The following is a 20,298-nucleotide window of genomic DNA, read 5'->3' on the forward strand; positions in this document are numbered from 1 at the left end:
ATTATTATAACTTCAGCTTACACATTAATCTGAAACTAAAGCCTACAGTATCAGAGGTTTTTCCATTTCAAATGTATTTAATTTTTGTTTGTTTATGATGAAAAAAAAATGTCCTGACTAATGTGTGTAACTACAGGGAGGAAACTAGCTTGTTAGTCCAAAAACATACAGAATTACAAATGTGACCCTGTACCACAAAACCAGTCTTAAGTCGCTGGGGTATATTTGTAGCAATAGCCAAAATAAATAAATAAAAAAAATAACATAAAAACCTTTGTATGGATCAAATTATTGATTTTTTCTTTTATTGCAAAAATCAGTAGGATATTAAGTGAAGATCTTGTTCCATGAAGATATTTTGTAAATGTCTTACTGTAAATATATAAAAACCTAATTTTTATTTAGTAATATGCCTGGCTAAGAACTTCATTTGGACAACTTTAAAGGCGATTTTCTCATTATTTAGTCAGATTCCAGATTTTTTTAATTGTTGTATCTCGGCCAAATATTGTCCGATCCTAACAAACCAAACATCAATGGAAAGCTTATTTATTCAGCGTTCAGATGATTTATACATCTCAATTTCGAGAAATTGACCCTTATAGCTGGTTTTGTGGTATATATATATATATATATATATATATATATATATATATATAGCTTTGGAGACTCCTTCCTTTATTCATCAATTTGCTGTCAGTGTCTGAGATTGAATAATTAAATGTAAAGACAGTCCACAAAAAGTTTCACTTTTATTAAGTTTAATTTTATTTTTTCTTTGCACATTTCAGAAATTCAACATCATCAGAAAGACCATCACTCCATTATACATTATTCACCTACAGACACATGAACTATTTTAAGTAGTCTGCATCAAACTCATCTTCCGCAAGTGAAAGCTTGCAGAAGTTACAGGCAGGGGTCCTGTCTGGGGAACATTTTGCCAATTGGGCATTGAGTTCTGAATAGTATTTTACATTGCATTAAACCATGCACCTGACAGAACTACTTCTGTATAAAGTGTTTGATCTGGAAGAACCAAATTAAGTGATGATGGTAAAAAAAATTTAGATAAGAAGGATAAATATTTTTGTTTGTTTGTTTGTTTGTTTTTACAGGCAAAAACAAGTTGATAAACTATGTGTGAGTATGATGGGTAATCTAGTGTGTGTCAAGCTCAGTGACGTGCAGCATGTGAAAAACTTCTGTCAGTCAACTCTAAGATTTACATTTAACAGTGTCATAGCGTTCCTGTAGCTCAAGTGGTAGAGCATTGTTTTAACAAACACAAGGTTGTGGGTTCGATTCCCAGGGAATACATGATAGGTAAAAATTGTTAGCCTGAATGCACTGTACGTCGCTTTGAATAAAAGTGTCTGCTAAATGCATAAATGTCAATGTATAATCCATTTAAAGTGAAAATAAATCCAAATCATTTAGCGGCATACACTTGAACTTGTTATTTGTGAAGGGAAAAAAGAAAATCTGGGTGTTAACCAAGAGTAACAGATGATTTGCTCTGCTCTAGAGACAGCTGCATAGACAGTATGTTAAAACTGCGTCTCACAAGCTAGTTTGAGCAAATAGCAGTAAGCCAAGGAGTAATCAGTCTTACTTTTTGGATTCACATTAGACCAATCTACCTTTGTGCAGCTGACTTTAAAAAGTATTGACCAGTCTTGAAGAAAAAACATTTAGATGACTTAACTTTTTAAGACTATTCTAGGCAGTTTATGCAACCTGCCTCTGGAACTTAAATGTGTGTCTGCAATAAGCTTTGTTTTATGACAATCAGCGCACACTAGTGCTAGCATATATCGTTGCTCCCCAACTGTGACAGGACAGAAATGAAACGTGTCTTTAGATAGTTAATGAAATCAGACATTTTATCAGATCACATCATTTTAAAGAGAAAACACAATTTTACTGCATGTTAATTTTTTATTAACTTGATTTTTCTTTACTCAGCCACACATTACAGAAAATTAACACCAATAAAAGACAAAGACCATCACCTCATTTAATTCTTCATTAATGGGAATGTGAACTATATTAAATTATCTGACACACCACATACATGTAAAACTCATCATCAGCATCCATACAGCTTGTTGATCCTCAGGATGTCTGTGTTGGACATTCCTTGCCTCTGTCCGATTTCCACTGTCTTATCAGGAATTGGGGTGATGGTTTCCAGGCCATAACGGATGGAGAAGGCTGTTCTTCCATAGTGCATGATGGAACCGTAGTCATATGGAGTGTTTTGGTTGTTGGTGTTTTGTTTCTGGAAGTTGTAGGCCATATTAGAAGAGATGTTCTCCCAGTTGATCTTGACGTACTGGTCGCGATCGCTCCTGGTTTGCTCGTGGTAGAAACCCAGAGCATGATTGAGCTCATGCTGAACGATGCCATGATACACACAGCCTTGTCTGTTGAGGGAGACTACCTGTTTGCCACCAGTTCTACCAAGAGAAGAGAAGCACCTGAGAGCAGAGAGAAATAAAGGGGTTTTATTTATATAGTTTTTTTTTGACTTTGGATTAAGGACTGATGAATGTTTCATGTTAATATTGTAAGATAGTTCTCACCCATCTCTGTTCTCAATACTGATGTAGTCGGTCTGAGTTGATCTGGCCACAAAGCGGATGCAGGTTTTGGAGTGAAAGGTGGACATGGCGTTCGTAATTACTGACTTCTCATAAGAAGCTGCAAACAAAAATACACACAGGTTTAAAATGAGATCTACACAAATGGCAGATATGTTCAGTGAATGAAGGAGATTCACTCACAGAATTCACTGCTCACTGTGTAAGGGACCTCCACTATGTTGTTAGAGTTTTTCTTCCAGAAACAGTTGTTGTTAAAGCAGTAGAGAGCATTTCTGGTTTTGGGAAACACCAGATCTCCTTCAATCAAGACTTCAGAAGATCCTGTTTTCAAAGAGATAAAATGAAATATTTATACTTCTAGACTATTTTTTCCAAGTATTTTGTGAAACCCATTGCTGGCTTTATAGAAATCTACAAGGTGTCTGACCATTGTTGGACTCCAAAATCATTGTAGTGATGTCCACACTTTCCGGCTCTGACACAAACACTCCTTCAAAACTTTCCTCCTGGTGGCAGAAACAGAGATGTTTAAAACGACTCTTGAGGAACGTTGATCATTTAAATGAGACACTAGATCAGATCTTACCATGAGAGGAGACGCCTGTGAGACGCCAAACAGCAGCAGCAGAATGGAGAGGGAGGCTCTTGTGTCCATGATGTCTCAGTGTGTATAGAGGTTCAGGATGCTCCTGTGCTGAGCTTTAGTGTCCTTGTGCTTTCAGACCTGGACTTTATATTCACTTGAGCAGGTGGGTCTACTGGGGGATTGTGGGTAGGGTCTTAGTGTCCAGAGTCTAATGTGTGTATCTAATGGGAGGAAACTCTAACCTTATACTTGTAAGTCCAAATCCTTGCAGAAACAGACAATACATTTTAGCTTACGCTATCTATTTGTTTTAACACTAAAGTAGACTAGCTGTAGTTTTTGTTTTCTTAGTGCCCTAGAACAGCAGCATGCCTAGTCATTGAGAAACAAACCTGCTTCAATTTCAGCAGAACTGTATCTTTTATGTAGTCTGGTTGCTTTAATCAGTTGTTTGGATGCTTCGTTATAATTGGCTAAATGTTTCTTTGTTCTTAACTGCAATTTAGTAAAAGGTCTCAGTACAAAAACTGTTCAAAGTTGAGTTCAAATGAAACCCATCATGACTCAACAATAAGATTCCTTCACTGGCCTTAAGCTGCCATAAGAGAGTCGTAATTAATGATAAATAATAATAAATAATGACAAAAAAATAAAACATTTAAATTATTACTTCAGCTGACACAAAGTAATCTGAAACAAAAGCCTACAGTATCATAAATTATAATTTTTTTTTATTCAAAATGTATTTTATTTTATTTTGTTTCTGGTGAATAATGAAAATAAAAAATGTCCTAACTAATGTGCGTAACTTTAGGGAGGAAACACTGACCTTGCTTGTTAGTAAATAAACATACAGAATCACAAATGTGACCCTGGACCACAAAAACAGTCTTAATTGGCTGGGGTATATTTGTAGCAATATCCAAGAAATACTTTGTATGGGTCAAAATTATCTATTTTTCTTTAATTATGTTATTAAGTAAAGATCTTTTTTCCATGAAGATATTTTGTAAATTTCCTGCTGTAATTTCCCATGTTAATTTTGATAGATCACTTAAGCAAATGTAAGAACCATTTGTGACCCTGGGCAACAAAACCAGTCATAAGGGTCCATTTCTCGAAACTGAGATGTATATATCATCATGTACAACCATACATTAACATGTATAGTTTGTTAGGATCGGACAATATTTGGTTGATATCCAAATGATAACTTTAAAAGTGATTTTCTCATTATTTAGATTTCTTTTTTTTTTTTTGCACCGTCAGATTCCAAATATTCAAATAGATGTATCTCAACCAAATATTGTCCGATCCTAACAAACCATACATGTTAATGTATGGTTGTACATGATGATATATACATCTCAGTTTCGAGAAATGGACCCTTATGACTGGTTTTGTTGTCAAGGGTCAAAAATGGTTCTTACATTTGCTTAAGTGATCTATCAAAATTAACATGGATTTTAATTGCAGGGACGAAATTATCAATGTGGTTAGGAACAAATAAACATTTAAGTCCATTATAAAGCATGTTATAAAGATGCTTTAGAACTGGAAAGGCAATACTGTATATACATATAACTTATTATAACTTATTATTATTATCCCAGCAACTGAGTAAATCCCTACAGCTCCACTGAAATGGAAACAGTTCTATTTTTCAGTGCTTGAAGTTCTGGGGTCTCCCTCGTATGCTGCAAGCACTAAAACACAAACATTACTACATGTCCACTTTAGTGTTAACAATAAATACATTACTTGAACATTAGTTTAGTATTTGTTTCTGCAAGGATTTGGACTAACAGGTAAGGTCAGAGTTTCCTCCCATTAGATACACACATTAGACTCTGGACACTAAGACCCTACCCACAATCCCCCAGTAGACCCACTTGCTCAGGTGAATATAAAGTCCAGGTCTGACAGCACAAAGACACTAAAGCTCAGCACAGGAGCATCCTGAACATCTATACACACTGAGACATCATGGACACAAGAGCCTCCCTCTCCATTCTGCTGCTGCTGTTTGGCGTCTCACAGGCGTCTCCTCTCATGGTAAGATTCGATCTAGTGTCTCGTTTAAATGATCAACGTTCCTGAAGAGTCGTTTTAAACATCTCTGTTTCTGCCACCAGGAGGAAAGTTTTGAAGGAGTGTTTGTGTCAGAGCCGGAAAGTGTGGACATCACTACAAGGATTTTGGAGTCCAACAATGGTCAGACACCTTCCGTAAAGTCAACAAAGGGTTTTACAAAATAGTGGTAAAAAGTAAAAAGTGTTCATGATGTATAAATACTGTATGTTCTGTTATTTTATCAGTATGGTTCTCTTTAATACAGGATCTTCTGAAGTCTTGATTGAAGGAGATCTGGTGTTTCCCAAAACCAGAAATGCTCTCACCTGTTTTAACAACAACTGTTTCTGGAAGAAAAACTCTAACAACATTGTGGAGGTCCCTTACATAGTGAGCAGGGAATACTGTGAGTGAATCTCCTTCATTCATTGAAAATATCTATCGTTCGTGTAGATCTCATTTTAAATCTGTCTGCCTTTTTGTTTGCAGCTTCTTATGAGAAATCAGTGATGGCGAATGCCATGTCCACCTTTCACTCCAAAACCTGCATCCGCTTTGTGGCCAGATCAACTCAGACCGACTACATCAGTATTGAGAACAGAGATGGGTGAGAATTATCATACAAAATTAAAAACATTTAACTGACCTCATTCCAAAACATTGATTATTTTTAACCTCATTGTTTCCTCTCTGCTCTCAGGTGCTACTCTTTTTATGGTAGAACTGGTGGAAAACAGGTAGTCTCCCTCAGAAGGAATGATTGTGTGTATCATGGCCTCGTTCAGCATGAGCTCCTTCATGCTCTGGGTTTCTACCACGAGCAAACCAGGAGCGATCGCGACCAGTACGTCAGGATCAACTGGGATAACATCATTCCTGATAAGGTTGACAACTTCCAGAAACAAAACACCAACAACCAAAACACTCCATATGACTACGGCTCCATCATGCACTATGGAAAAACTACCTTCTCTATCCAGCCTGGCCTGGAAACCATCATTCCCATTCCTGATAAGACAGTGGAAATCGGACAGAGCCAGGGAATGTCCAACATTGATATTCTAAGGGTCAATAAGCTGTATGGATGCTGAAGATGAGATAATAATTAATTATGGATCATGTGTCTGTAGATGAGTAGTGATGTTTGTCCAGGTGTTCAAGTTCTGAAATGTGTGATTGTGGTGGGAAAAATAAAGTGAATCAAACTGCATAGCACTTTATATTGTTTTCAGTTTTTATTAATAAGGTAAAGGTGTTTATTTTGCAAAAATACATGACCAAGTAAACAGTACACGACTAGTTACCAAATAAATAATGGACATTAAATATTGATTTATGTCAGTGTAAAATCATGCCGAGTTAAAGTATAAAAATCACACCCCTCATCATAATGGTATGACCAGCGGGGTTATCTTTTTATAACTTTCCATGCAAGCAGTAATACAAGCAAATGTTTGACTGGACGAAGATTTTGTGACATTGTACTATGTAAAGTTGTAAAAACAATACTTTTAAATGTATATTTTCAGTAACCATATCAACACAGCACCCCTCTATCCTCCGCTCTTCCCTGTAGTGGACCGATCCATTGCCTTTTCAGTTGTTCTTCCGCGCATGCGCAGCAGCCTCTGCCAGCCATCCAGAGGGGTTTTCTGTGTCAGTTTCGGACTTTCCATTGTCTTGCTTTGTTCTTGGGTTCAAAAAGCCGTTTTTTATCTGCATTCATTTCGGTAAGCCCTCCTATGTTTTAATATACTTATAATGAGCATATACAGCTTAATCCTGAGTTGTTGCAAACCTGTGTTTTAAAAGGATGGTGGTTTTTAGGCTCACGTTTGTGATCAGCTGTGTAAATCATGATGGCGGAGCTAACGGCACGATGCCAATTAAATAATAAAATAATTTTTTAATGTGTTATACTTTATAGTTTATTTTATTTAATGCATGTTGACTATTATTTCATTTAAATTTCAAATATCTATATATAGTGATAATAGGTTGTTTTAAAATTATATTCGAACCGGTTAGGCCTTATATTAGCCGGTTAGCTTTAGCTCGAGACCGTCGCGTGAGATGCAGTTTAGACCTAAAAATCATTCTTAAATACTTTTATGCCGCAATATATCCGTGTACAACCATGAATGATTTTTTTACTAGTCACATGAACTCGTGTAGTTTAAGGAGACAACGCTGACTGGTGTAACCACGCTCTGGATAAATAGAGCTTTAACTGGAGCCATAATTAAACCAGTTTATGAAATTATACGGGTGTTATTTGACACCTTTTCTATTAGAATATTTCTGATGGTTTTGTTGGGTTGGGAAATGTCATGCCACTTCTGCTGTTTCTTTGTGTTCTAAAGTGAAATACCCTAATATTTATTTAAAATTTGTGTCGTCTTAGGTGTCTTTTATGAATAATCAAAAGCAGCAAAAGCCAACGCTTACTGGCCAGCGTTTTAAAACTCGGAAAAGAGGTAAGTAATCTAATGAACATTTAATAAGTGTGTTTTAAAGCTGCGCCTCCCATTTGAAACTTCCCTTTGTTTTCTTGCAGATGAAAAGGAGAGATTTGACCCTACTCAGTTTCAAGAAAGTATTGTTCAAGGCTTGAACCAAACTGGCACAGATTTGGAAGCAGTTGCTAAGTTCCTCGACGCCTCCGGTGCCAAGCTTGACTACCGCCGTTATGCTGAGACTCTCTTTGACATCCTGGTGGCTGGAGGAATGCTGGGTAAGCAAACATGCATACACACACAATTTTTGCTAATTATTTATATAAATGTATCTACCGTATTTTCCGGACTATAAGTCGCACATTTTTTCATAGTTTGGCTGGTCCTGCGACTTATAGTCAGGTACGACTTATTTATCAAAATTAATTTGACATGAACCAAGATAAATGAACTAACAGAAAGCATTACCGTCTACAGCCGCGAGAGGGCACTCTATGCTGCTCAGTGCTCCGGTAGTCTACACTGAAGACATAGAGCGCCCTCTCGCGGCTGTAGACTGTAATGTTTTCTCTTGGTTCTAAATAAATGCGACTTATAGTCCAGTGCGACTTATGTTTATTTTATTTTTTTCTCATCATGGCGTACTTTTGGACTGATGCGACTTATACTCTGGTGCGACTTATAGTCCGAAAAATATGGATTTCATTTAGCTAAATATTTAGAAATAAGTATATCAGTCTTTTTTTTTTTTTTTTTTTTTTTTTTTTGATATATATATATATATATATATATATATTAGTATATCAAATGTATTTTTACTAAATGTTCTAATCATTTATGAATAAATATTGAGACTTGTATATTTTACTTTTTACTAAATGTACTAATATTTAAGTGTACATCTGAATAGTTCGTTCTTAATGTTTTCAACTAATATTCGTCAATATATCTACATAGTGTACATTTTAAATTTTTTTTGTAAAACTTGTATTTTCATATATTTATAAAGTGTACTAAAAAAAAATATTTTAATCACTACAGTTTATACATTTTTATTTTACCTTTACTACATATTTAACTAATATTTTTGTAAAGGTGTACATTTATTTTGTGAAATATTTTCTTCTGAGTGAAAATATTTTTTGCCATATTTCTTATTTTACTAGTATTTTTCTAATATCGTAGTTCTCACTTGATGGTACAACATGTGCTTAAAACTCTTAAGGCCTTGTTTTATGAGATGGACCCAGAAACACTTTTGCAATTTCTTTCAAATGTGCATTTAAATTATATTTCATAGAAATGTATGTGTTAATACTTTGTTTTATAGTGGTTAATTGTATTTTGTATTGTTCTAGTATACTTAATGCATAATCTTTGCCATGAAATCCTGTGAAGCTGATGTGGCAATACACTTAAATAAGACTGAACTAGTATTTTTATATTAAGTATACATCTAAAAATGTGTAACTTATTTTTTACCTCTGCAGCCCCAGGAGGGACTCTGTCTGATGACTTGACCCGTACTGAGTACTGCCTCTTCACGGCAAGTGAAGACCTGGAGACCATGCAGGCTTACGCTCAGGTATTTACAATTATGTGCTTCCCAACCGGAAAATTGTCTAGTTTTGGAGCTTGTTCTGAATTAATATCGCTGTGATGGGTGTAATTTGTCTTCACCAGCTTTCTCTTTACATGTCTGAACGTGTTCACCTTGTGTTGTAGGTTTTTAACAAGCTGATCAGGCGTTACAAGTACCTGGAGAAAGGGTTTGAAGAGGAGATTAAGAAGGTAAGCAAAGTTGTTGAACTCAGGATAACATCATATATGTTAGTCAAACAAAGTGTGTCGTTGTGCACCTGGAAAGTTTCATCAATTTATTTTTTTTTTTTCACAGCTGCTGCTGTTTTTAAAAGGGTTCACAGAGTCGGAGAGGAATAAATTGGCCATGCTTACCGGAATCCTGCTGGCCAATGGCAATATATCAGCCTCCATCCTGAACAGCCTCTTTAATGAGAACTTGGTCAAGGAAGGTAAGGACAGGCCTGTTTATTGGCTCTAGACTAGCAGTGGCTCTTTGAGTGAAGAATTTGTAACAGTTGTCATCTGGGTTTTTTTGCAGGTGTGTCCGCTGCCTTCGCTGTGAAACTGTTCAAATCTTGGATCCATGAAAAAGACATCAACTCAGTTTCTGCTAGCCTGCGTAAAGTTGGCATGGACAACAGGCTGATGGTAAATATTGTACTGCAGCCTTAACTTGTGATGCAACACACACAATCCCAAAAGCGTCCAAAATATAGCTTGGAGTAATGTAAAAGTGAAGTGAATCTATGAATAAAATGGTAAAGGATTAGTGTGTGGATAGTACTTTGGTTATTTTATTAAAAATCTGAAATAAAATTAAACATGGTATTTGAATGTTTTCCTAAATCTGTAAACAGTTCAATAACATTATTCGGCAATAATTACTAAAAATGAATTAAGTTAACTAAAATAAAGTGGTAAAACTAAACCTGAAATTTTAGAATAAAATCAAAGCTATTTAAGAATGCAACAGTTTATTTGTTTCCTCCTTGATGTTGATGTAAGCTCTTTTGCGCAAAACAGGAGCTGTTCCCTGCCAACAAGCGTAGCTGTGAACACTTTTCAAAATATTTCACCGACGCTGGGCTGAAGGAGCTCTCAGACTTCGCTCGCAACCAGCAGTCCATTGGAGCCCGCAAAGAGCTTCAGAAAGAACTGCAAGAGCAGATGTCACGTGGCGAGACCCTCAAAGACGTGAGTTTCTGTCTATTTTAAGTCTTTGGCCTTTTTTTTAATTTTTATCACAGTTAAGTAAATTCTAATTTTTATTTAAAATAAGAATATTTTGACTCCTTATCCATATTTTGGCTTTGAAGCTTTACTGTGCCTGTATTTGGTTAACGTTTGTCTCGCTTGCTCCCCAGATGATTGCCTACGTTCGTGAAGAGATGAAGAAAACGAGCATCTCCGAGCAGACCATGATCGGCATCGTGTGGACAAGTGTCATGAGCTCTGTCGAGTGGAATAAAAAGGAGGAGCTCGTCACGGAGCAAGCCATCAAACTCTTGAAGGTATCTATGATGCTTCTGGAATGATCCACAGTACTTCCTTTAATCAAATGACCAGTAGTAATCTGGTCTAACTCTTTGCAGCAATACAGCCCACTGCTGAAGGCCTTCACCTCCCAGGGCCTATCTGAGCTCACCCTCCTCCTGAAGATCCAGGAGTACTGCTATGACAATATCCACTTCATGAAGGCCTTCCAAAAGATCGTGGTGCTTCTTTACAAAGGTGTGTCTTCGATAGCTGATCTTTTCAAAACTTTGCACTTAAGCCCAAGGCTTGGTAGTTTTTTTTATACAAAAACGCTACCTAGTCTGTGCAGAGCTATGCAGAGGTAAAGTGTTTTGAAGATGTTTTTCTTTTTTTCCTCTTCCTCTAGCTGATGTTTTGAGTGAGGAGGTTATTTTGAAGTGGTACACAGAATCCCACGTGGCCAAAGGAAAGAGCGTCTTCCTTGAGCAGATGAAGAAGTTTGTAGAGTGGCTGAAGAACGCTGAAGAGGGTAAGCAGGTTTTGTTTTTGTTTTTCTCTGAAACTTTCTAATTAAAATAGTTCCTCTAATTATATTTTTTGTCGTTTCTCTCAGAGTCCGAATCTGAGGAAGAGGAGGGAGACTAAAACACAATGTCAGCAGAATGTTTTGTTACAAAAGTGCTTGTCTTTTTTTTTTTATATATTTCTTTTTCTTTTATTTTTTTTGGATTCTACCTCCTGTTTTTCAAACCATAACATTTAGATGTCATTTAAGGGCTTTATGACATGTTTAATTTTAACAGATTTTTCTAATATTAAGGTTTATACTTAAAATAGCACAAGTTGTGGTCAACCTTTGTAATTATTTACTCACTCAAGGAACTTTTAAGTGTTGATAGTTTGGACATCTTAAATTATTGTTAGTGATTCCTTTATGAATTGACATTCCATTGAATTAGATCAGGCTGCCTTGTTTGCCTTTAAGAAGCCCTTTTCTATATGGTATTGACGTCTTCATGCTCTGTCATGATCAGTGTCCACAAAGGGAAAAAACGGTCTCATTGTGATGTTATTGCCAAAGGGTTAAGTCCTTCTCCCATAACATCATCAACGTTCTGCTCCCTGTCTATGAAACTGTACAGTGCTCAAAACGAATTGCAGATCACCCTGTAAAGACCCTTAAATGACTCCCAACTTCTGTATCTTCATCTTATTTGTCACCAATTTCTTTAATCTGAATTGAAAAACGATTTGACTTTTTTTTTTTAAGAAATAAAAACCTAGAAGTATATGCATTGGGGTTCTTGGCTTTCTTTCTGTTTAACATGCTGGTTTTCGAGTACCGGTAAATGCTAAATCAGATTTCAGTCCACCATTTTAAAATTGCATGCAGTATGTCTTCCTCTAGGGGGCACCTCAAAACCAAAGATGGAGCTCATTCAGAACATTTTTCAAAAATAATTTTATTGTTTGAAAAAGTCACAAGTAAAGATGTCTTCTTGTACAAAAAATACTTGCTCATTAATTAGCAGCTCATTTGATGCTTGGCATGTGCAAAGGACAACTTTTAGAAGAGCGGACAATTCAAGTATTAGACTATGACCGGGTAGTGTTTAAGATTTTTAAAGGTAGGCCATTGTGTTGGTGTAATGCATTTTGTTCTAGAAATGTAATGGTTAATAAAAGTGCAAATATTTACAAAAGCTTTTCGGGAATATTATATTTCCAGTACATTGTGGTAGTTCCATATAACGACAGCAGTCGTTCTGCAGATTTAGACAAACCTACAAGCTTAAGTTTTGATTTGTGCAAGACACACAAGTAAACATTTTGGATAGAAACGATTGGTTGGTACATCCTGATGCTTTCACTGAAATAATTCTACCTTCAAACGTCACATCAAAGATGCAGTATCTAAAAATAAATTCTAATCACAGTAACTGCTAGGCTCAAAATTGTCATTCCTATTAATGTAAACAACATAAAAGGTTCAGCAGTTGATGTTTCAGTGGTGTACTTTAACTTAGCGCATGCTACAAGACCTAACCTGCCCCTAGACACTCAATTTAAAACGTGCCAACTTGTGGGACACATTCTGGAACACTTTCTGAAATCAAATTGGCCTTTATTAAGTCATGCGCACTTTATAAAATGCAAGAGAGCTGCAATTAGCAATAGGCAGTGAAATTCCCAGATGAAACTTGCAGTTACTAATTTTTCAGAAGACCACTCTCGTAAATATATATTTTTCATATGGTGAAAATCAGTAGACAAAAAAAAAATATTACGAATCGTTTTAGTAAGTATATAGTATGTCAGTATGATATAGGAGAGACTATTGCATACTGTAGAGTTGTGGAAATTTATTGCAGAATTGACGCATCAAGTCTGCACTCTAACATCGACCACAACAATTATTGAAATGCATGCAATCCAGTAAGCTTCTGCCTTTAGCTACGTAGACCCTCGGAGTTGAACTTATGCTCAAATGGCCTTCCTTCGTGCAATTTCAGTGAAATGTACAAAACTGAATTTGGCATTTTTTGATTTAGAAGCACATGCATGCCCTTTGATGTTACGGTGTGATCTCGATGTTCCTTCTTCCTGAGCCTGCCTTGGTGATCACTGCTACTCAACAGTCTTCACAACATTATCTCACCAAAGCCTGGACTCAAAGAAAGACCAGACATTTAGGGTAGCATTCGAGACAAGGCTACATAACAATTGGGATCAGGGTCATAACCCAGGTCCCGTGTTAGGGATCATGTCCCTTGACCAAGACCAGTTCCCAAGATATGAAAGATTATGCTTTCATTATGAAATACTTCCACCTAAAACATTCAGTCATGTGCCACTTGAACGTTCTAATAAATATTTAGCATGCTTTACCCAACCCAAATTATCATGCTGAGGTTAGAATCTTGTTTACAGTCTCCTGAGAGCCATGTTGGGATTGTGGTCCTGGCTTAGATGTGGAGACAAGAGGGAGGGGATGAGATTTTTGCCCACCGTTGTACTGACAGCGACCACTGCAAACCGCACGGTTTCAGTTACCATCATGTGACGTGCAAGAGGCAGACACAAGACTGTTTTTTTATGGCGAGGGATGGTGTAGCTTACTATATCTGATACTGAAATAGCTTCCCACCAGTTGCAACTTTACACATATTCTAAGGTTGCATTAACCAAAACACAGTTGATAAGGTGTACACACATGCAGAAAAAGTGCAGATTCACCTCTTTTCATGTTGCCCGTTTTGTCTGTCCTCAGAGATTAAAAAAAATGTTTTGTCTCTGTGCAGGGCAATGTCTCTTTACATGTAAACATTCAGAAGTTGAGAGCTCGTATGTAGCAGCGTCATTTGGGAGAACTTCTGCTGTCACGCAGTTGTGTGCTTTTCCCCGTCTCTAAGCTGCAGAAGTACATGATAATTAAAAGGTGTTAGAATTCACACCTGTACAACAATCAGTTTACAATTATATGCAAAATACATAGGCATGCATTATTGCAGTTGAAGACTTAAGAGAACAATTCAGGGAGTTGCAAGGTACTTCTGGCAAGTAATATGAAGTTTTGGCATGCAAATACATTACCAACTAACCTTCACAGAATCAATAGGTGGCAGTTGATAGTTCACCACCTTCAAGGACTCACCATTTTCCTTTGGTTACTCAAGCAGAAGGTACAGATGGGTCGGACTGGTGGAGTTTTGAGGTTGGAGTTGCTTTGTAAGATGTTGTGATATTTCAGACATGGTTGCCCATCCCTGCAGTCCTCCCCTAGCAGAAGTACATTGGCCAAGTGTGAAATGTAGCTTGATGCCAATCGCAGGGTCTCGATTTTTGACAACTTCCTGTCGGCCGGCTCTGTGGGGATGAGGGTACGCAGAGCCGTGAAGGCAGTGTTGACGCTGTGTGTGCGGTCTCGCTCCCGAGCGTTAGCTGCCTGGCGTTGTTTGCTCACCCCTTCAAGTCTACGACCCCATCTGCGTCTCCCCGCCTCCCTGTGGCCCTGCATGGGGCTCCCAGCTCCGGTGGATTTCTCTGAGCTTTCACTGCCACTGTCCAGCTCATCAGGGTCCGAGGGCAAGCTCAGGGTATCGTGTTCAGGATGCTCGTGCTCCCCTGTGGTGGACTTCATGGCGTGCAGAGACAGACTTGTTGTTGTCGTTATTCCATGGCGTAGATGCTGGCTGCCCATGGTGCTTTAAGCTGAGTGAAAATAGCAGCCGGGGGGCAGCTGCGTCTGATCCGGTATCCAGAGATCTTTCGTGGCCCCGTGGCACTTCAGCATGCCATTTCTTGAATGACTGTTCCCTTTCTGGATTTGTCCGCCACCATGTGGCTGTGGAGAAGGATGGACAGGTGGAGCTGGGGGGGGGGCACACCTGTCATGCCCCAAAGAAGGAGGACGTTTGAAGATATATAAAGAAGTGCACGGACCAACGCATGTACAGGGATTTTGGCTTGAAATATGTGGTTACTGGGTCCTGTGGGTGACCTTGTGCAGGTCAACGGGAAGACAGAATGGTGATCTGATCTACCTTCTCAGAGAAGACCCACCTCTGCTTTTGTCCCTTCATTCTGATCCATTCATCCCTCGCCCCTGATATTGTTTGCTCAACATTTCATGTTCTCTATGACTTGTAAATTTCTTTGTATGTTATATAAGTCGTATGCAATATCTAAGCAACCTTGTTGTGTTTGACCCAGTGCTTAATTTAGCTCAGAAAAGTTTACAGACAGAGACTGTTGTCATTGCCTGTAAAATTCGTATCACATGGGCTGTGTGTCACTCCAGGGATTTTATTGCACACAGGGGGCAGTGTTTCAAATCTGACAAAATGTAATTCAGAACACCCGTTTGACATGCTACCAATGAGAATAACCGTGAAGAGAGTTCTTGGAATTTTTTTTTACTCAAATCAAGGTGTTCTTATCAACTACTATTAAGGTAACAACAGCAATCATTTGCTTGTAGGTGTACTCAACATTAGTGTTCTGTAGTTCTCGGCTCATATTTTTCAGTATTCACCACTAGATGTCAATAGCGCACCACTGGAGATTGCTGCTCCAGCTTTTTAAGGCATGAAGCACAAGTAAAGTCTAAGAATTGTCAAGAATACAAGTGAACTAATTAGGCATGAAAACAAAAACAGGTTTCAATGCACCGTTACCATATTAGAGGTTCCAGTGTGGAAATTGTTTTATGAACAATCAAATCACGTGGAACATGTCAGTGCTTCATTTTAACCTAAATTGCTATTGACTTCCTTTCAGCCATTTGGTAGGTTTGCCCAAATCAATTATTTTTTTAAATTCACATGACATCTCTTCACTAATTCTTTTAACCCTTTAGCTCTTCCTAAAGAACTACATTACTATACTGGCATTCCCGAAGTTCATGCATGGATGTTAACACGTGCTGCATCCACAATGAGCTGCCAGTTACCTAAACATACGCTCCAACGGGTTTCTTGTTTATCCTGACAGCATCGACTCTAATCTTTAAGAGTGCCTGCAGGGATGCAAAACAAAGATACGTCATTATAATCTTCCGAGAGTTTGCTTGGCACTTAAATTTGCAGGTGAAAGCACCTGGTAAGTTGCAGAAGTCAGGCATTGGCTTATAGCAATGGTTTCCTGGATACACACCTTTGTGGAAGCAAGTGGAGCATTAAATGGTTCATATTTTCATTGCAGCTTCAAGTTTACAAAGACAATATGACAGTTTACAATCCAGTTCCAGTTGAACGAAGTTGAGTGCCAATTAGCATTAAAGGCCTAACATCCTGTGGAGCAAGATTATAAAGCTCTGTGCACACCTTTTAAGCACCTGTTTTTAAACGCTGTTGGAAAGAGTATGATTAGATTCCCAAATTAGAGCACTTACAAACCCCCAACGAAAACTTCACATGTTACTGGCAGTTTTCACTCTCGGGTTTTGGATTGCTCTTATATACAGGTCGCCATACAAAGGACACCCCATCCACCTACACATTTGCACACTTTAAAAGTAACTAATCCGTTTTGAAACCATACCATAAAACATAATCCAAGTGCTAAGGTCAATTGCAAATCATGTCTGTGAGATCCTGGGTACTGCATAAAAGCACAAAGAGACCATTAGCAACTTGTTACGTTTTCATGTCCTTAATATATTACATCTAATATTAAATTCACACTTTTTGAAGATGTAAACCATATTATCTCCAAATTAAGTGAACTAAGGGGGTGAATTTTATAAATAAAATACTGGTTTGAATGCATGTTGCCATTTTTACCAACTTCTAAATGCTTGGAAAACAGAATGAACAATGAAAGTATTAAAGAAGAATTTAATCAATTCTGGGATGCTTCGTGGTTGTTTTAATTTTGTTTGTGTCACTCTAAAGTATAGAGATCAAAAGCAACTCCATAACAAGAACAAACCATTAAACAGAACAAAAGACTGGAATGGAAGAGAAAGAATAGGAGACCATATAATAAGGTACAAAACAAAAATGTATGACAGTCCAGCACAGATGAGAGACACACTTCATGCTTTCATTTCTCCTGCTCGGCTGGAGAACCTTATGAGGGTCTCTCTAGTGCCCTTGCTGACCATTAAAGGCAACTAATTGGAGCCCAGGGACAGACAGCCCCAAAGGCTACGGAAACCTCTCAAAGAAAAGAGTTCCCAGAGAAGATCTCTAGAAGGGAAAAAAGTAAATACTACTGCAGTTTTGGACCACAGTCCATCATGTACCTTCTTGTTACTCAAAACACAAGGGAGAAAGGGAAAAAGTCTGAGGTGATGGGTTTCTGGGATATATGGTTTTCTCTGAGTAATCATGCTTGAGAGATTTGAACTATGGCCAGAGAACTGCTCTCCTTTCTTATTTTCCCTTTTCTAATCTCCTGTGTGGTGGTTTTATGAGCATGGACTACAGCATTTTAGTTTTAGCAGATTTGTCCACATACATTTGTAGCTACATGACTAGCATACAGTGACATTAAGAAGCAATTTCATTTATCTTCCTGAATGAACTGTTCATTCAGAAATAAATGTAATGTTAGCTGGTCATTAACACAACATAAACCCAGACTCAGGGTGATTAGGGCCTTGGCATGAAGCAGACTGCTCTGAAGAGGTTTATATTAGGCTACACTAATGAATGGCTAACCGCTGGCTACACAACTACTTTAAACAAAAAAACAGACAAATACACGGTCAGGTTACTAATTAACCTGTATTAACATTACATTAATTCATTCAGCAAACACTTTAAAAAATTTTTTAAATCATCTTTGAGGAAAACAGCCTACACAATAATGTGTTGAACTTCAAGCTTGTGCTAATCTGCAATCCAAGCTAACATATTTATTGACAAAGTAACCTGTCTTAATCCGCTTTCAGATTTTCCTCCCAGCTCTTCGTGTTTCTTACCATTTTTTTGTTCTTCCAACTTCTACTTGAAACCATTTTCTCTGCATCCTTGGTGCTTTGAATATAATCTGCTAACTGACTATAGAAAACAATGCGTTGCTGATCAGTAAAATCTCACCTCATGACTCATGTCAAGTTCAAATAATAGATCAAATTAAGATCACCATCTTTCAATATGACCTCTAGACAGGCAAAATGTAATTAGAGTACATAAAAGCAAAAATGAGAGGAAGTGCGTTATGATACAAAGTGACTGTAATGTACAGCCTCTCGTGTCATATTTCTATTAAATAGCTGCAGTACCACACTAGTGTTCAATAATTAATAAATACATATAATACAAATATAGTGCATTAGATTAACTACACTTTTAATTTATTAATTATTTAATAGGCATAAACCAGAGAAGCACACTTCTTAAAACGAAACGTATTCGCACTGAAATTTTCATTATGTGCATGATTCATGTACATGACTGATTAATCACAAATTAGATGCAAACCCAGAGGATATTTAAAAATGGAACACTTTATAGCTATAAATTCCTTTCTCAAGGTCACATTATAATGAGACATTTCCAAGATCTAAAGGACCGACTCTCAGCAATCTGTTGAATATTAACTGGAAAAAACAACAAAAACAACAACAAAATAATAAACTAAACATCTAGTTTTCATTTACGTATGAGGTCAAGACTTCATAAAAAGTTGATTGAGCTCTTCTTTTAATAAAAAACAAGGCTATTTTTAGGACCATTTAAGGGATAGTTCAGCCGAAAAATAAGATTCTGTCATTATTTACTCATCCTCAAAATTTCCAAACCTGTATGAGTTTCTTTCTGCTGAACAAAAAAGAAGATATTTTGAAGAATGTTGGTATTCTTGGTAACTAAACAGTTGCTGGAAGCCACTGACTTCCATAGTGTGGGGAAAAATGCTATTGAGGTCAATGTCTACCAGCAACTATGGGGTTACCAACATTCTTCAAACAACATGAAGAAACAGATTTGGAATAACATGAAGGTGAGTGAATGATGATAATGAGGGTGCCTGCTCAAATGAATATTTTACTGACGGGGCCGTTTGTCAATAATCGACTGGCCTTGATGAAGTTTAAAGTATTACGGTTAAAATCCAGGTTTCCGTTTTTTTTCTCCCATAATCCTCGTGTTCCTATTCCCACTCTGTGGAAGTTCACACCACCTGTGGTGGTAATCTACAAACTGCGCCTGACATTGAGATGATGAAATTCGTTGTCATACCGTTTTAGCGGGAGATATGAGACAGGAAGCTACGCCTTTCCGTGAAAACACATACACACTCTCTCTCAGCCACACACACATTGGAAAGTGCTTAGTTGTGAACTTGGTGAATTATCTTACAGCACAGGAATTCTTGATGTCTTTAATTGAAGAGTTACCTGTATCTGAAAATCCCGTATGACTTTCGGCAATACTTCGTAAAAGTCGAAAGCCCTGCGCGACGACAGGCAGACCGTAAAATAGGAATCATTTACTCCTCCTAATCCACCTTAAATTAAAGGTGAACGTGATTTTTTTTTTTTACGTAAGCCATGGGCGTGGCCACTTTGTATGGTGAATGTGCGACACTTCATTGCCTTCCAGTTATTTTGTGAAGTGAAGTGAATAAAGTGAAGGGAATAAAGTAAAGTGAAGTGTGGCTAAGTATGATGATCCATACTCTGAATCTGAGTTCTGCAATTAACTCATCCAAGTACACACACAGTAGTGAAAACACAGTGTGAACACACACCCGGAGCAGCAAACAGTTGTGCTGTTTATTTATTTTTGTGGACACAGTAACACTTTTTTCTTTAGGATTTATTTTATCTGAATGAGTCCCTGCTGAATAAACATCTGAAAAAAAAACCCCGAAAAAAAACCCCTTCAAACTTTTGAACAGTGTGTGTGTATTTCACAATTATTCATAATCAATAAATTCAACACTAATCGGCCTCCTTTCAAGCTAGTGACGAACAGTTTATTGTCCTCTGCGAGCTGTTAAATGTTAACCGTCCTTTTCTCTTTATTTTTGCACACCTCAGGTAATCGTCTGCGAACAGCTG

General features: G+C 37.4%; 4 protein-coding genes across 4 annotated transcripts; 2 read left to right on the plus strand and 2 right to left on the minus strand.

Annotated features, from left to right (window-relative positions):
• Positions 1–1,937: 1,937 nt before the first annotated feature.
• LOC132131165 (hatching enzyme 1.2-like) lies at positions 1,938–3,340 on the minus strand. Its single transcript, XM_059543153.1, has 5 exons — positions 3,196–3,340; positions 3,037–3,115; positions 2,790–2,930; positions 2,589–2,706; positions 1,938–2,483 (listed from the first exon to the last, which is right to left on the minus strand). The coding sequence occupies exons 1-5, from the start codon at positions 3,262–3,264 to the stop codon at positions 2,093–2,095; spliced, it is 798 nt and encodes a 265-aa protein (XP_059399136.1). The 5' UTR covers positions 3,265–3,340; the 3' UTR covers positions 1,938–2,092.
• A 1,782-nt stretch (positions 3,341–5,122) lies between these two features.
• On the plus strand, positions 5,123–6,480 carry LOC132131164 (hatching enzyme 1.2-like). Its single transcript, XM_059543152.1, has 5 exons — positions 5,123–5,250; positions 5,331–5,409; positions 5,534–5,674; positions 5,758–5,875; positions 5,969–6,480. The coding sequence occupies exons 1-5, from the start codon at positions 5,182–5,184 to the stop codon at positions 6,357–6,359; spliced, it is 798 nt and encodes a 265-aa protein (XP_059399135.1). The 5' UTR covers positions 5,123–5,181; the 3' UTR covers positions 6,360–6,480.
• Positions 6,481–6,844: 364 nt separating this feature from the next.
• LOC132131250 (eIF5-mimic protein 2-A-like) lies at positions 6,845–12,047 on the plus strand. The gene is made up of 12 exons (XM_059543271.1): positions 6,845–6,998; positions 7,673–7,745; positions 7,826–8,002; positions 9,215–9,309; positions 9,450–9,515; positions 9,622–9,757; positions 9,847–9,956; positions 10,332–10,502; positions 10,673–10,819; positions 10,901–11,039; positions 11,191–11,313; positions 11,398–12,047. Exons 2-12 carry the CDS (start codon positions 7,682–7,684, stop codon positions 11,427–11,429), a joined length of 1,260 nt encoding a protein of 419 aa, XP_059399254.1. The 5' UTR covers positions 6,845–6,998; positions 7,673–7,681; the 3' UTR covers positions 11,430–12,047.
• A 1,103-nt stretch (positions 12,048–13,150) lies between these two features.
• Positions 13,151–18,436, minus strand: si:ch211-246m6.4 (transcription factor 15). The gene is made up of 2 exons (XM_059543157.1): positions 14,440–18,436; positions 13,151–14,197 (listed from the first exon to the last, which is right to left on the minus strand). Exons 1-2 carry the CDS (start codon positions 14,983–14,985, stop codon positions 14,165–14,167), a joined length of 579 nt encoding a protein of 192 aa, XP_059399140.1. The 5' UTR covers positions 14,986–18,436; the 3' UTR covers positions 13,151–14,164.
• Between the last annotated feature and the right edge of the window lie 1,862 nt (positions 18,437–20,298).

This window comes from Carassius carassius, chromosome 48 (genome assembly GCF_963082965.1).
Source record: "Carassius carassius chromosome 48, fCarCar2.1, whole genome shotgun sequence".
Classification (NCBI taxonomy): Eukaryota; Metazoa; Chordata; class Actinopteri; order Cypriniformes; family Cyprinidae; genus Carassius; species Carassius carassius.

What these genes read in the sequence shown, in the direction of transcription:
- LOC132131165 (XM_059543153.1), bottom strand. Translation starts at nt 3,264, where the DNA reads ATGGACACAAGAGCCTCCCTCTCCATTCTGCTGCTGCTGTTTGGCGTC. An exon ending in CACAGTGAGCAGTGAATTCT is followed by an intron (nt 2,707 to 2,789) that starts GTGAGTGAATCT and finishes TTTTGTTTGCAG; the next exon opens with CTTCTTATGAGAAGTCAGTA. An exon ending in AGTATTGAGAACAGAGATGG is followed by an intron (nt 2,484 to 2,588) that starts GTGAGAACTATC and finishes CTCTGCTCTCAG; the next exon opens with GTGCTTCTCTTCTCTTGGTA.
- LOC132131164 (XM_059543152.1), top strand. Translation starts at nt 5,182, where the DNA reads ATGGACACAAGAGCCTCCCTCTCCATTCTGCTGCTGCTGTTTGGCGTC. An exon ending in CACAGGCGTCTCCTCTCATG is followed by an intron (nt 5,251 to 5,330) that starts GTAAGATTCGAT and finishes TTCTGCCACCAG; the next exon opens with GAGGAAAGTTTTGAAGGAGT. An exon ending in CATAGTGAGCAGGGAATACT is followed by an intron (nt 5,675 to 5,757) that starts GTGAGTGAATCT and finishes TTTTGTTTGCAG; the next exon opens with CTTCTTATGAGAAATCAGTG.
- LOC132131250 (XM_059543271.1), top strand. Translation starts at nt 7,682, where the DNA reads ATGAATAATCAAAAGCAGCAAAAGCCAACGCTTACTGGCCAGCGTTTT. An exon ending in TTGAAGAGGAGATTAAGAAG is followed by an intron (nt 9,516 to 9,621) that starts GTAAGCAAAGTT and finishes TTTTTTTCACAG; the next exon opens with CTGCTGCTGTTTTTAAAAGG. An exon ending in TGAGAACTTGGTCAAGGAAG is followed by an intron (nt 9,758 to 9,846) that starts GTAAGGACAGGC and finishes GTTTTTTTGCAG; the next exon opens with GTGTGTCCGCTGCCTTCGCT.
- si:ch211-246m6.4 (XM_059543157.1), bottom strand. Translation starts at nt 14,985, where the DNA reads ATGGGCAGCCAGCATCTACGCCATGGAATAACGACAACAACAAGTCTG. An exon ending in TGAGTAACCAAAGGAAAATG is followed by an intron (nt 14,198 to 14,439) that starts GTGAGTCCTTGA and finishes GTACTTCTGCAG; the next exon opens with CTTAGAGACGGGGAAAAGCA.